Raw genomic sequence first — 15,306 nt, forward strand, 5'->3', positions numbered from 1 at the left:
GGAATGCAAATTTCGGCAGCCTCAAGCAATTTCACAAATGTTTTAAGTATGTCACCAGAACTCAATTTGGGGGGAAAAAAATACTTAGACTTCATTAAAATTCACTCATTTACATATCCTGAACTTTAAAAAAAAAAAAAATACGTGCAGCTAAAGTCCACTTGTCATTAAGTAAACGTACACTGGCAAGTTTTGCATCTTCAGCCAACGCTCTAGTTCTGTGCTCTGCGCAGTGTAAAGGAAGACGCTGCATGGAACCGGGTACGAAGTTAAGAATCAACTGCCAAGCACAGCAACGTTAGCCCCAGAGTACTTCTTTACAACTTCAAATGAATTCCAGGTTTTCAAACCAACTGAAGAACGAACTTTACTTTTGGAATCAGAAATTGCTTTCATCTTTCACTGTATCTTAAGGTAATTTATATGGTCTTTTTGTTGGGCTTGTCGTTTTATTTTTTTGGTGACCCAAAACCCTTTGTCAGACAGGGAGCAGCAACCAGGCTAGTCACTATCCCTGTTCGGACACGTCACAAGCTAGCTAACAGCGGCACCTAACATTTGATATCAAATCTAAACATTCGAATAGTTTTAATAACTTAAACCCATGCACATTAACTTTCCAAACTAAGTCCAAGAGCTGGAATTCTGCTCAACTGTCTAACATGTATCATTATTACACAAAAACAATTACAGATTTTTTTTAACACCCGTTATTTCACAGTATTACTTGACCTGTAAGAAGCCAAGATGCTATTAAAAAAAACCCCCATTCTACAGAAACTCCTTTCCCCCTTCACCCAAAGGAAGGGAAGGAAGTGTTGAATTACTAAAGACAGAACATAAGCGAAGTTTCAATTGTTTTATCCTTCAGGAGAGGCTCTTTCTGGCCCAGCCCCGTGAGCCGTGCTCCAGCACTTCCCCTCACTGTTTGTTTAGTCTCAAACCCGGGGAGGGCAGAGCGGCACAGGGGAACCTCGGCAGAACATTTCCAGCGTTACCATCAGAGAGGCGTTGGCCCTCACCGCCAACCAGCGAGGGAGCCACTCGGGCTGTCACACGCGGGCCACCAACGAAAAAACCAAACACGACCAGACAACATTTGATAAAGTCATTTTAATGGAAAATGTAAAACCCCTTTCAACTTCAATGTACAAAGCATGTGTAACACTTGCACTTTTAACAAATTAAAGCAAGCCAATGTTTTAAAAAAATACATCATTGAATGTATATATGTATATATTTACATAGCATATTAAGTTTAATATTTAGCTTTAAAAGTTCACATAAATTTTACCAAAATGAGACAATTTTTAAATAAATTACACCTTTTGAAAACGTTTAATTGTACACTGAATAGCTTCAATAAAATACTGAAGTGTCTGTATTTAATATCTACTTTATATACTTTATATTTTACAAAGTTTACAATTATTTGGCAGTAATTTTCAGATTATGACATGACTGCTGTGCGGACTCAGCAAGATCCCAAATGCAGGCAATAGCTGGTGTTTGTGTCCTACTCTCACAGTAACTGTCTCAATGTAGTGAAAAATATCTGAATTATTTTAGCAAACTGTACAAGTCACATTTACATTTGATCAACAATATAGCATAGAATTTTGTGGTTTTTTTTCCAAAAATAAATACATCATCTTAAATCTTTGACATTTCACAAACTTCATGTACATTATAATACAGGACAGCAGAATGCTGCTTAATTGTTTGCAAGTCTAACATGTCATCACAGTGGCTGTGATATGAAGCTCTACCGTTGCAGCGTCATTAACAAGTAAATACGATGACTACGTTTTCTTGGCACTGATGGTTTGTGAAGCTTAGTGTGCATACCGTTCATGTATTAGAGAAAACAACCTCCATTTGATGTTAACGCAAAAAAGCGGGGAGCGCTCAGTTTTCATCCATATCTTCCATTTCACCCTCGTGAATCTTCAAAGCTCTCACCATTTCTTTAACTGCGTGATACAAGATATTTTTAACCTGCAAGAACATCAGACAGATTTGAGTAAGGCCTATCACTAAGGAACTCTGCAAAGCAGCTGTGTTAGGACTGAGCCCTAAGCCTAGTGGATGGCAAAACCAAGGAAGGCTACCTCAAGCCAGTGCAAAAGGAAACGCCTTTTTACACATTTTGAAACCTAACATGAAATAAATAAAACCAGCAACTCAAAGGAGAGTCATTTACACCCCAGCCATTCACGCTGCTGCTCATTGTTATTCTGTGTGAACAGCAGTGAGGAAGTAGCTCCACGCACCGCTCCGCATTTCAATGAGCCTGAGCACGCCCTGCCTTCCCAACAGTTTCCAGAGCAGAATTCATTTCCTACCTGCAGTTTATCATCATAATTGATTTCTTCCTTGGACAGCCTCAGCTCCTGCGTTAAGTGAAATGACTGCACAAGATGTTCTGGAGACACAAAGTCTTCAGTTACTTGAACGCAGCTGTGAAAATTTTGCACCTATGCAAAAGAACAAGAAGAGACTGACAATTAGTATTTTGGGGTTATTCTTTGGCAGAGATACCTGAGAAAGAGTGGGCGCCTTGAGATCTCTTAAACCACAGGCTTATCAGACTAAAGGGCATCTTTATACGCTTTACGTAGAGAGCAATTAAGTGTATTTGACTTAGATCTAAGTTAGCTTCTGGCAAAAGGTACGCTGTCAACAATGCGCATCTGCCTGTGCTCCAGCGCTTTGTCCCGCAGTCGGCTCCCACACTAACTCCGCACACTCTGACCTGTCACTCCACCCTTTTACCAGCTGCACAGGCACTGCTGCTGTGTCCTACTGCTGCACAGCCACTTCCAAAACACCGCCGACCGACTCCGCAGAAGCCTTGCCCTGCCGGACCCGGCTCCTCGGGCCACGCAGACACACTGGAGGCCAGGCACAACTTGGCACATTCGCTGAAAAGTAACTGCCGGTGGATATTTAATGGAAAAAAAAGAACAAAACAAAACACAAAACATGAACAAAGGGGCAGGGTCAGAAGGGGCGGGGAAAAAAACCCACTTTCTTTTTTTCTCTGAACACTACTTCTTACTGGCAAGAAGTAACTACAGCAAGAAAAGGACACCACCTCCTGCCACCCAGGTCAGACCTGGAGGGCAGCGGAAAGGAAAACACCGCTCACTCCCTTGTTGTGACCTGACTACTGACTCCTGTTTGTCCCTTTCGGAAACACAGAGCATCAGGTTTTCAGCCCTAAACCCTTACAAATTACACTGTTTCTTCAGTGTGTCAAAAACCTCATTTCCCTAAATTCCAACAACCGTTCATGAAGTCATACAACGTCAATTCTGCAGACTTACAAGGCCCGGTGAGGTGGGGAGGGAGCGCTTTTGCCATCCTAGCAAACAGTCCCACCCTGCTCAGTACTGATGAAGACTGGTGTATTTTAAGCTCAAGCCTAGCAAAATCTAGAGTTTTTTAATGCACACTCTAAAATTTCCATTGTGATTCCCGACATTAAAAAAAACCCCAAACTTCAGGGCTCAGAGAGTTGAGGACACAGCACTTCATTTAAAAATCTTCTTCAAAACCACTGCCCGAGTCTGATTTTATAGGGTACCTTGCCCCTTTACCGGTGAAATCCCAGAGGGTAACCCCTAGCTCAATGCCAGCGTTGTACGTGGGGTTTCTGCAGCCTCATAATTATTAAGGACAAAGCAGTGCCATTCCCTCCTGCAAACTGATGAAAACAAAAATAATTCCGGAGACAAAGAGGCCACACAACTTGCAAACGGCAGCCAGCCAGGAGCAAGGGAACAGCCGCAGAAGTGCCACCGTGAGGCTCCCACCAGCGCTCAGAGAATTTCCCAGACCTTCACCCGAAGTGTCTCGGCACTGCGCAGCCGAGCTGCCGCCTCCAGCCCCCTCTCCCTTCCCTCGCAGGCTTCTCACCTGTTTCAAGTCTCTACCTGCCCTTCTTTTCCTTTCCACCCCCTGCAAATCCCACACCACGCTTTCGCTTTCTCCTCACGAAGGCAAGGTTTTATCAGTTCCCTCTCCCTCCACTGCAGAACAGGCACTATTTGTTGCTCTCAGATCTTTCATTCTGCTGTTCTTTAAACCTCCTTCCTTTCCAGGGCCTGTCTTATTGGTGCACAAGTCTTTGCACAAAGGGTAGACTTTACCTGGCCAGCTTGGTACTTCACATGGGAATGCCCTGCTGACAGCCCCCAGGCACTTCTATTTGTAATATTTGTAATACACACTGATATGATGACACACACAAAGAAATACGTTTCGCAAGGATTCCCCTGAGGTTTGCAGGGCGAGGACCACAGCACTCCCACGACTGTGCCAGTACCAGCTGAAGGGAGAGAACAGCTTCGCCCCCAGCCCACGCAGAGCAGAGGTTTTCCAGCAGGGCCTGGGAGTCGAGGGGAGCGTCGGAAAAGCCTCAGACCTAGGCCAGGACACGGAAAGGCAAGTGGGCAGGGAGGAGGCGGCCATCCACCCTCATGGCACAAGCCATCTCCCTCCCACCCCAGCACTGAGGATCAGCTCCTTCCTGCACGGCTCAGCTCCGGGGCCAGCGCTCAGCCCAGCAGCTCTGCATATGCAACTCCCAGACCTTTATCCTACACCCTTATCCTAACATCGCCAGGATGTCACATTACCTTCAGCATATACCTTTGTAACATATAATCCGGCTGCTAGATCAAGATAATACCACTATAAAAAACATTATAATAACCTGTTCTACCATGAACAGGTTTTGCATGTCGTCTGAACAACACATTTCAATCACCGTCTCAAGTATTTCTAGCTTTGAATTTATCGCTAAAATAGTTTACAGATTTGGGGTCACCAAATTAAAAACAAGGAGGGCATCCCTAGATGACAACTGTGATACAGGATGACCCAGAGCAGAGGAGCAGAAAGAGCGACTCATTCAGAAGAACAGAAAAAAACCCCTTTTTTTCAGCTGGGGAAGTTTCCAAGGAGAGCCAAGAGCTCACTGTTGCAAGCACCAGAGAGAGAACAAGGCCCAGACGTCAGCAAAGCAGGGGACACTGCTGAGCTCCCCGACTCACATGGCCAAGAAGCAAGGAGACGCAATCCTACAGTGCATCGCTCATGGTACATTCAGGGAAGCATCTGCAGAGGAGACCAGTCCAATGCTCTACCTATTTCTGGCTTCCTCCCGAGAGAGCAATTCCCTCCACAAGAGGTACTGACAAGGCTGCTCCGACCGGCACAGCTCACAGGAGAGGCTCTCCCTCCCACCCCACCGCTGGAACCGTTCCAACTTTGCCTACCGAAATGATCACAAGGGGGGTGTGACTGCTGTCTGCAAGTACACAGGGAGGAGGGGGAAACCTGGGAAGCAAGAGGAACGCTTTATGCTACCATAAAATATTAAGAACAAGTTACTTTAAAAGCTAGGCATGAATCCATAGAAGCTGGAGGGGGCCGGGGGGGGGGAGATTATCTAGAAGAAATACATACAACTTCCTCCATGTTAGAGCAGTAAAATTCTAGATCAGCACGCCAGCAGCAGCAGTGTGACAACAATCCTACCTGGCTCCGGGGGTGGAGGTGTCTGAGCTACCCACACTAGGCAGCGACCACAGGCAGTCAGGCTCCCTAACTCTGTCCCTCAGCCCGATTTCCTCTGCTCCACAACGTTACCAATGAGCAAATAAAAATGTTAATTTATCACCAAATTTAGCATCAACTCTCACCCAGTTTTAATTATTAAAGACACACGATAGGCATGTAAATCTGAAACGTTTAACATGGAAACTTATCCTGGTATGTACTCTTGTTCAGACTTATTTGTAAGCGTTTAAATGCGCTTTGTATATATGAAGTGTTGGTGCTGATCCCTAAGGTCAGTATTTATGCATCTCTATACACAGAGTACTATACACGTACATGAAAGAACATGATGCTTTCATTTCCTCCTACGTGGCAGATTCACAGGAACTTCTTACTGAAGATGAAAAGGTTCTCAGCTTCACCCACTAAGGTTTAAAAAAACACCATGTTAACTCCTTGGTGCCAGAAGCTAGAACATTACCACTTCAAAAGCAATCTGGAGTTTAAAGCCAAGGAGATAAGAACGGTCTTATTTTTGTTCCTTAAACCTATGAACGGCAGGGAAGCCTGGAACAGGCCCACTACTTCATGTTTTATATTCTGTATGCCTTTATATAATGCCACATGCTATATAAACCAAATTTCCCAATCCATTATTTTCTGTGGGTTGTCTTTTCACTCTTGTATCTGGGATACCTCCCTTTTTTTGAGAGATCAGAGTAAGGTTACTGGAGGATGCAACACATGACTCTGGGAGTCCTAACTGCTTTAGCCTAACAGGAGCCAAGAATGCCAGACATTCCCTCACCTTTGTGAAGCAACATCAAGCCCTGGAGACACGGCACAGGGAAAGGCAACCTACAACAACCCAAGATTTGGTCACCTTAGTTCTGCTTTCTTTCTTCTTGGTCAGAAAACAAATCCACATAGATCATCCAGGGCTAACATACCACCATGGGAAACCCACATAAAGACTCACTGGAATGATAAAGGAACCTAATCTGGGTGAGGTACCTGTTGCTTTCAATGACCCAGCAACTGACCCAGCCAGCAGACAGATTAGGGACATAACACCTGTCATCATGACAACTCAGTTATTTTTTTTCACAGAGAAAACCCTGCTGCCCTGGTCACGGTGACATGGTAAGCCATCCCTTCTTCTCTGCCCAGAAGAGGCAGCGGCTGGAAGCTGATCTGCAGATCAGAAACCAAATAGCATCTTCTTCAGAAAGGCCTGGCCTCGCTTGAACCCAGGTGGGGGATCAATGATAAATCTTTAACAGCAAGATGGTTTACATCCCCTACTGCAGGGTGGGGACGCTCCTCATTCCTTGACAGTCAGCTACCTCATTAGTGCTGCTTGACAGCTGGGAAGACAGCAAGAAAGCAGGCTCTGTTTCCTGTTGAAACAGGAAAAGGTTCGTGGAGTAAAGAAAGAAAGAAATCTACAATGGCCCAAAAATCATGACTAAACAATTCTGCTTTCCTCCTCTTTTCACCAAGGAGGAGCAGTTTGCAGACTGTGAGAAAAACAAACACCAAACAAAATAAAGTAAGAAACTATGTGCTAGAAGACTGAAGCTTGCCACACAAATTTGTACTGTTTCTCCAAAACTGCCCTACTGGCAGTACTTTTTCTTACCCAACTAAGCATTAAATCAGTCCAGCTGCTGGACTGGTGGTATCACTCTTTCTGATGGTAAGGAAAGCTACTGAAGGGACAATGATGACTCCTGGTGACCGATGTACTTCCTGTGTAAAAACGACCTTAACACGGAGCGGGCAAACCACTTCCAAATCCTGTTACAGAAACATCTTGTTACACCCAAACTGTCTCTACAGTTCTCCTACAGCTGAAGACAAAACCAATGGCACTTGACATCCAGGTACTTTTATCTGCTTGAGTTCTCCCCCTGCCTCTCCTGGCTTAGGTTAACTTTTGGTTTAGAAGGAAAAAAAGAACCCCAAACCTAACCTGACTTTGCCATAACTAACACCAGTTTATTTAGAAATTTGCTAACGAAATGAAAAGTGGAAAAAAGTGGGTAATAATTGTCTCCTTGTTTCTCATTTTAAAGGAAAAAAAGAACAGTATTATTTCAAGCGTTCAAGTGCCGTATGTTAGTACTGGCTACTCATCTTTACAAACAGATGTACCTTACTGTACATTCCTATACACTAACAGTTCCCAGTAAGAAAATAAAATCTAACTGGAGCACAAGATGTAGTTATGTCTTTGAAAAAAAGTTGTTTTATTGTATTTATGTTATTTAATCCTGTGTCTTTAACAGATGTACATTACCTGATGAAGTGCTCCTGCTGGTAGAATAATAGCATCACCAAGAAACTGAATAACCGTACAGGTTTTTACTCCGTATTCTTCAAGAAGTCTTTGGCGAAGTTTTTTGTTCACATACCAACTCTGATCACGTATTGGATCATGCTCCGGTAAAACTTCTAAGCCTTGCTCTTTTGCGATCTGTAAGTACAGAAAAGATCACAAGTCACTTTCAAAAGAAGCTGAACCGTTGCCGATACATTATAAGTATACCTAACTCAGGAAGCAACATTACGTTGTTCCCGATACCCAAACGAGAAGTTTAGTTAGGGATTCAAAAGAACGTCAAAGGAACTGGGAAGTCCCACCGAACTGAAGCCATCTGCAGAACTCCAAAAGGTAGAGCTTTATGGAACTCGGCACAATAATCTATTAATAAGCAACACACTGTCTGTGTGACTTCTTTCATAAAGAAAATAAAATCTGACCTCAAGAGTTCCTACGTTGCCAATTCCTCAAGCTTATGACCTTCGGTTTTGACACAAGACACCCAACGCCACAACCTCAGCTCACGAAAAAAGCAGCAGATAAAACTAAAGGACATACGTAAGTCCCAGGCAACCTGCTCTAGGCGACTGCTTGAGCACAGGGTTGGACAAAAGAACCTCAAGAGGTCCCACCCTTCCAATCTCAACCACTCTGTGATAAGAGGTTGTTTTCCTACCATCCCATCATGGAATTTGGAAAAAATGATGGACTTGCAAAAAAGGGATTGAAGAATACATCTCCAATCCATCTGCTACAACCTGGGAGACAATTATCTCATTAAAACATAGTTTTTTATTCATATTGATATTAAATATGTGATGCGGAGCTTAAAACTGTTCTTGTGTATTATCATCTTTCTTCTGTACTAAAAATATACTGAGAGTTTCTCTCTTATCAGCAGGCAAAGTCTGCTAAGGTCTAGTCAGTTATCTCCAATTCAGTATTTCAAAAATACTACCACACCAAAAATACAAGGCGGTACACAACTCATTTTGGATACTATGGCAGGCTGTGGCAGCAAATGACAAAGTTTATTACATAGCATCTTAAGTGTTTCTGTTTTAAACCTGCTGCTCAAAGAGTTTCACAATATCCCTTAACTGCTCTGAAAGAAGGAGTGCTGAACACTACTTGTTGTCTGCCGATTCCCTTGCATTCGTGATTTTGGTCACAACTCTCTTTAACAAAATGAACAACCATCATCTACTTTATGAGCATCTACTTCCTGATGAACAGAAAAACCTCGCTGTACAATTCATAATCTCCTGGAATTAGCTGTATTTTATTTACTAGTGCTCATTTTTCCCCACAGTTCAGCTTGCCAAAGAGCAAATGTTTGACTCATCAGAGGACAGCTGCCCGGGGACTGAAACACTGCCCTATTGTCCAAGAGAATCTTTACTGCTAAATTTCTTAGGCTCTTCCTGCTCGCAGTAGAGACCTTGGCCTCCAGCCTGTTTACAGACCCCTTTGGTTTAGCCAGTTAAAACTCATCTGATTTTTTCCCCACAGCATCAGACAGTGAAGACTTCTTTTCCTCCAGCAATCACTTCAGCAATATTTTGGTATTTTTATGTCATCCGTCAAGAGTACCTTCTAGAACATGCAAATACTCTGAAGAGGGCACAGAGAACTGCTTCCAGGGTGGTATCTCTAAATTTAATGCCATCGATGGATGTTCATCCTATGTGGTAAGTAACGACCTGAAAGGTTCTGATGTGGCTCTATTTGTTCATCGTATGCTGCCAGAGGAAGATCTGCACGGTAGCCAACATCGAAGGGCATTGCTGCCCTTGGGTACATTATCCACCACCGCGCTTTCATCTTCACTAAGAGCCAAGGCATATTCTTCGAGCTAACTGATGCGACACGCAATCCTTACGGAGATAGGTGGCTGCTGGATTGCAAGGTCAGGGTTTTTCGCATGGGACAATTCACAAAAATTTCAGCATCTGATGGATGCAAGAATGGATCAGTGACAGAAAAACACCGCCCTACAAATTATCCTTTGTATTAGAGAAGGACAAGGATAGATCTCCACACCCTCTTGAGCCTTCAGAGTTCGCAGGCTACCTGTAACTCTTAAGAAGTGAATATATATCATGTCACGTATTTTATTTGTTGATGATGATGATTTGTTACAGGTCAACTGTAACTTATTTTATGTGCTATAAAGGAAAGGATTTTTCCTCCCCTCCCTTCCCTAAGCCTAGGGGTGGAGTTTGTGGGTTTTGCCAGCCACCTCCAATTTACCGGTTCCTTAGATTGTATTTCTAAAATACGTATTATAAATCTAACCTTCTGCAGAAACTCCCTTATCTTGTCAGCATCTTTGCCAGCATAAATGTGCCATAAAGCACCAGGTAATTCACTTGAATCTTTCAACCGCTTCCTTAGAAGGTCATCCAAATCTTCCTCTTCAAACTTCTTCAAAACTCCTAAGATTCAACAAAAGTATTTTTAAAGTGAGACAGAGGAAAAACTTTAACTAAACATCTTCTTTTCAAATTTCTCATGTGGACTGAGCAGATAAAAGTTTGCTGAATACAACAGAAACCCCCAGGTGATCTTTTTGTTCCATGTTTGTAATTAGTTACTAGAACATGAATGCCGTAAGTATCTTAAAAGCAACATTTAATTTTTAAGCTTTTTTTTGTATTTCTCGAATTTCATAGAACACATTCTCCTACCTGAAATAAACAAGCAAGGCTAGCACCAAAAAATTAGAAGACGAAAAAAAGCTAGTCAAGAAGCTAGAGCCCTCCCAATATGCTCAAGTTTTGCTGCTCTTAACTCAGTGCAAGTGAAAACAAAGCAAATACGAGACAGTAAACCTTACTACACAGCTCTATGAGTCACATCCAAAATCTACATTTGCTGGTTATGGAATAAGAGGACAAAAGAACAAGGGGAAAGAAACCAAACTATTTCAGCGATTTAAAGACTGTTTCACATAAGCAGTAAACCTCATACAGACAACATACACACACCAATTTAAGCTCTCCAGTGCTGAAAAATTACAGTACAGTCCAAATTCAATAGAGCAAAGGCAGTGCATCCAAAGGGAGCAGAATAAACAGAAGGTTTGGCAAACACATCATCCTGACATAATTGTTAGAACTACCACAGCTTCCAGGGAAAATCCTTCATCCTGCACTTTCATTAGCTCTGCCAGCCCCAGCACAGGAATGGTACATCAATCAGCGGTAATGGCAAAAAAAGGGAAAATAGTTTGAAATACCATTTCATAATTAACGAATTGCAGTGTATTTTATGCAGAATTAATGCGCGTGCAAATTCTTGAAACAAAGGATCTCCCAGGTTTAAGTACTTATGGGTATCTTTCATCCACTTCAGAAGAACAGTGTCCATTTTAAAAGTGGCAGATCTTTCAGTCCATCTACACCTCTCACAATGAGCTTCCTTTTACCTGATTTGGAAAGTACTCCATTTCCTTTTGCTATGCCAACATAAACGAGGATATTCACAACATCAGAAACTTCAATATGGAGATTTGTGGTTCCTGTATCATGGTCTTTAGTAGCAGCCACACCTATGTTACAAGATAAAAATTAAGATTTGTTTTATTTCATATTCACCTTCAAATAGAAATGTGCACCAGCTAACAAAGAAGAAATTCCTGAAAGTACACTAAGCGTCACAGAAAAACATTTTATGCACCCACAGGCTTTAATGTGAAAATACTCAGATATACAAACGTGCTGCTGTTTCACTCGCTAAGTAAGAAAATGTTACTTTTTAACAAAGACCCTGAGATCTCTCTTAGCATAGGTAACCGTCCCTATGTAGCAGACACATCAGAACACCACACATTTCAGCAGAATAATCGAAGACATTTCCTGACCACTACATTCCTTCCCAACCTTTCAGGTAGTTCAGGGCAGAATACAAATACCATGAATACTCAAGGTTATCAAATCAAATGTGTCACTTTTATGCCTGGCTGTAAGCAGAGTTCTTAATGAAAAGAAATCCTCAGGCAAAGAGGAAAATTAATTTTAGTTCTAAGAGGAGAAAACATACACACTTAAGACAAAAGGACATTTCAGAACACTAAGCCTTGCACAGCAGCACTATGTGAAAGTGTCATTAATGATTCAGTTCTTCAGACTCATGCCTTGATCACTATCGTTAATGTGTTTATTTCAAAGGACATCTGGAGAGCTTTTTAAATCAAAGCCATCACACCACAAATTACAACTCATTTCTTGCCCTATGATAACAGTTTGTAAAACAGAATTGAACACATTTGTTTGCAGAAAAAGGAGCAGATGGAAAAGGTCTGAGGGAAACCACCTTTTCTGAACAGGTTTTTGAGTGTACAGCATACGATACAAATACCAATTATGAGAAATATGCTGAGATTTATTTATGAACAGAATTATAAACACAATAATATTTCAATGAAGTATTGTTGTCATACAGCATTATTAAATACAGGATTTGTCTTTGTGTAAAAGTAGCTAACCATTTATATGCTTCAGAAGACTGTAACAGCACAAGACAGAAAGAAATGCAGAAGCAAATAAAGTCTCATGCCTGAGGTGCATATACTGTTAAGATGCAAGTCAGTCAAGTATTTCTCCTACATTCAGTGAACAATTACGCTCCAAGCAAGCTCAGCTTTCCATCAAGCATTGCAACGTGTGATAATTCTCCACTTTCAAGGGAAGAGGTAACCGCTACACTGCAGTGCATACTCACCATATGCACCGCATACTCACCATATGCACTGCATAGTCTGGGTCCCAAATCTGGACGGACAAAAAATCCTGGCAGATGAGAAGCCAAGTTTAATTTTCCTTCTGGACTACAATATTCAGGCAAGGGTAAACTTTTTAACAAGTCCTCATATCTGGAGAAGAAAAGAAAAAATGTAATTGAATTTGTGTCATTACACAGAGAGAAAAAAAACAACATGGAGATTGACTTAGGAATATCTAATACTGTACTCAAATACCTTGCTGGCATCATAGCCTTGAAATCTTCACCAGAAGGCCAATCTTTCAGTTTTAGCAGAGCTGTTTCCCCATTTTTTATTTTCTGCCGTTCTGCAAGTAACATACAAATTACTAAAGACTAATACACTGCAGGCGTCTTACTTTATTCAACTAAGATATATAACTGAGCTGTTAACCTGTCTATAAAGATTTCATCCATAAAACAGGAGATAATTCGTTTCAAGACTCAACAATAACACAAAACAAACTCAACTAGCTGAGAACAGTGACATTTGTTCAATTTCTTAGTCAGATCTAACTACTATATTTGTGCATCTTTAATTCTGCAAAGGTAAAAAATGTGAGTTTCCATCACGTTCTCTGGAAATAGATTACCTAGAGCTTTCTTTTTAAATTTAAGTGTCTTCAAAGCCTCAAGATCCATAAAGAATATTTTTAACTGCAGTTTCTAAGATGGACCATGTTCCGAATCAATAGAATAATACATTTAAAGTAACGTACTTGAAACGTCTTCAAAACCATCCCAGAACTCCTTGACATTGGTGTTTGAAATAATACTGTCTTTGCAATTCAAGATATCAGCTTGCTGGTTTCCAAAATCTAGACTAATTGACTCAGCCTTCCACAGGCTGAAGTTCATTTTCTTATGCATACCAGACACTAAAACAGGCTGTAAAAAAAAAAAATATAAAAAAAAAATCAATACTTATCCTTTCACAAGTAAGCACCTCCTTCAATTAAACTGGAGTACAAATGCATCCGAAACACACTGAGACCTACTGAGCTGTTAACACTTTCTCCAACAGCAACCGCACCCAAGATGTCATACACACATCTTTTTGGAATCTGAATCTCCGTAACAGTAATTTCTTATTTATTGTTAGCAGTTTACTGAATTTTAAACTACACAAGGTTCATACGTGGGCTACACCTGGCAAGCTTTTGCCCACTGCTAACAATACATTTTCAAACACGCAGTTAGTCAAATTTGTCCTTTAACACAACTCTCCCAGAGTTCATACTGAGGTCACTTTATAGACCGAACGGCTCAATACCTACCCTTCCTTGCTTCCAGCACTCTTTGAAAAGCTTCCAGTTGTTGTTGTTTTTATGGTCTCTGAGCCACAAAACATGCTTATCACAGATCCACGAATACTGAATATCACTGTACCGTTTACTGCAGTCATCTTGAATATATTTTTTATCATCCTTTGGCTCATCTTTTATTTCAGATTTTACATTTATCTTTGGTGCTTTATTTGGTGGAATCTTGTTTTCTACTACTGAAGCAATTATGTCATCAAGAATGTTCGGCATAGTCCTTCCACTCTTGCCACTCTATTAGAAAACAAAAAAAAATGTATGCTTAAGACAATGTAAAAGCAAATAAAGTTAATGCAATTCCTTTGGCAGTAGAATGACAGCATTTCATTACCAATTAGAAGCCTGCAGTTATCTACTTCCTTTGTAGAAAACTGCATGCATGCTTACATGGAAAAAGTTACAAATATATAGTTATTACAAAACTCGATATATTGGAATCTTCTTTTACTTTGTCAGGTTAAGGCTATATCTAACTTCATGGACTTTTTCTTTATAGCATGTATCAATTATCGCTATATATATATATATATAAAACCATAAATAAAAGGTCAATGCAAATGCATGTGTGTGTGCATATAAAGTTTTAATTATAAATGAGTATTTAAAGTAATACATCTATCAGACAGCTCTAACTACAATGTATCAAAACAAATGACAGAGATCTTGAAATTGTGATATAAAATCCATGCATCTTGTAAACACTTACTGCTGTTCCTGTAGAGTAAACTGGAGCAAAAGCAATACCCGCATCTGTAGAACCTAGACGCAGTTTGCCTGCTGTTGTAGTTAATAAATCTCGTAAGGTTGAGCCCTGCTCATTGTTCTGGGATGCAGGAGGGGAGCTTTTACAGTTTTGGGACTCCAAATTATCCTGGTCTTTCTCTTCCTTTGAATGCTTTCCAGAAGGACATTCTTTGTTCTCTAAAACAAAATAATCATTGGAAGTTTACACTGTTGTATCATGATGCAGACGTAGGAACAGCACCAGCATTCTGCATTTTATAGCTGTGGTAATATACTGTAGCACTAGTGCTTTATTCACCTGAAAACACACCAGAGGATGAACTAGATCCTTCAAAATGCAGTCAAACAGTGTGACCATGAAAAGGCCTTCCTCAGCATCTCAGACCTGCAGCTGAGTGAGTACCTGTCACAAATGAGAGATGCTGTAGCTGGAAATACTGCCACATTACATATGCATTCCACTAGTGGCTCTTCGGGTAACACATTCTGGTGCCACCAGGAGAAGGCATTGCAGTTTCAAGATTAAAATGAAGAGGGGAAAGAACATCACCTTTTCTTTTCATTGAACAGAAAACTGTGTGA

General features: G+C 41.1%; 1 protein-coding gene across 1 annotated transcript in view; it reads right to left on the reverse strand.

Annotated features, from left to right (window-relative positions):
- Positions 1 to 1,106: 1,106 nt before the first annotated feature.
- JMJD1C (jumonji domain containing 1C) overlaps positions 1,107 to 15,306 on the reverse strand; it is a 39,816-nt gene continuing 25,616 nt past the window's right edge. Inside the window, exons 14-23 of the mRNA XM_009704167.1 lie at positions 14,687 to 14,901; positions 13,936 to 14,214; positions 13,378 to 13,546; positions 12,876 to 12,966; positions 12,640 to 12,770; positions 11,325 to 11,447; positions 10,193 to 10,332; positions 7,871 to 8,047; positions 2,346 to 2,477; positions 1,107 to 1,998 (exon numbers count right to left, since the gene is read on the reverse strand). Coding sequence (XP_009702469.1) covers positions 1,909 to 1,998; positions 2,346 to 2,477; positions 7,871 to 8,047; positions 10,193 to 10,332; positions 11,325 to 11,447; positions 12,640 to 12,770; positions 12,876 to 12,966; positions 13,378 to 13,546; positions 13,936 to 14,214; positions 14,687 to 14,901 — 1,547 coding nt within the window. The 3' untranslated portion in view covers positions 1,107 to 1,908. The remainder of the gene's footprint in view (positions 1,999 to 2,345; positions 2,478 to 7,870; positions 8,048 to 10,192; positions 10,333 to 11,324; positions 11,448 to 12,639; positions 12,771 to 12,875; positions 12,967 to 13,377; positions 13,547 to 13,935; positions 14,215 to 14,686; positions 14,902 to 15,306) is intronic.

The sequence above is a fragment of the Cariama cristata genome, unplaced genomic scaffold (genome assembly GCF_000690535.1).
Source record: "Cariama cristata isolate BGI_N322 unplaced genomic scaffold, ASM69053v1 scaffold41697, whole genome shotgun sequence".
Classification (NCBI taxonomy): Eukaryota; Metazoa; Chordata; class Aves; order Cariamiformes; family Cariamidae; genus Cariama; species Cariama cristata.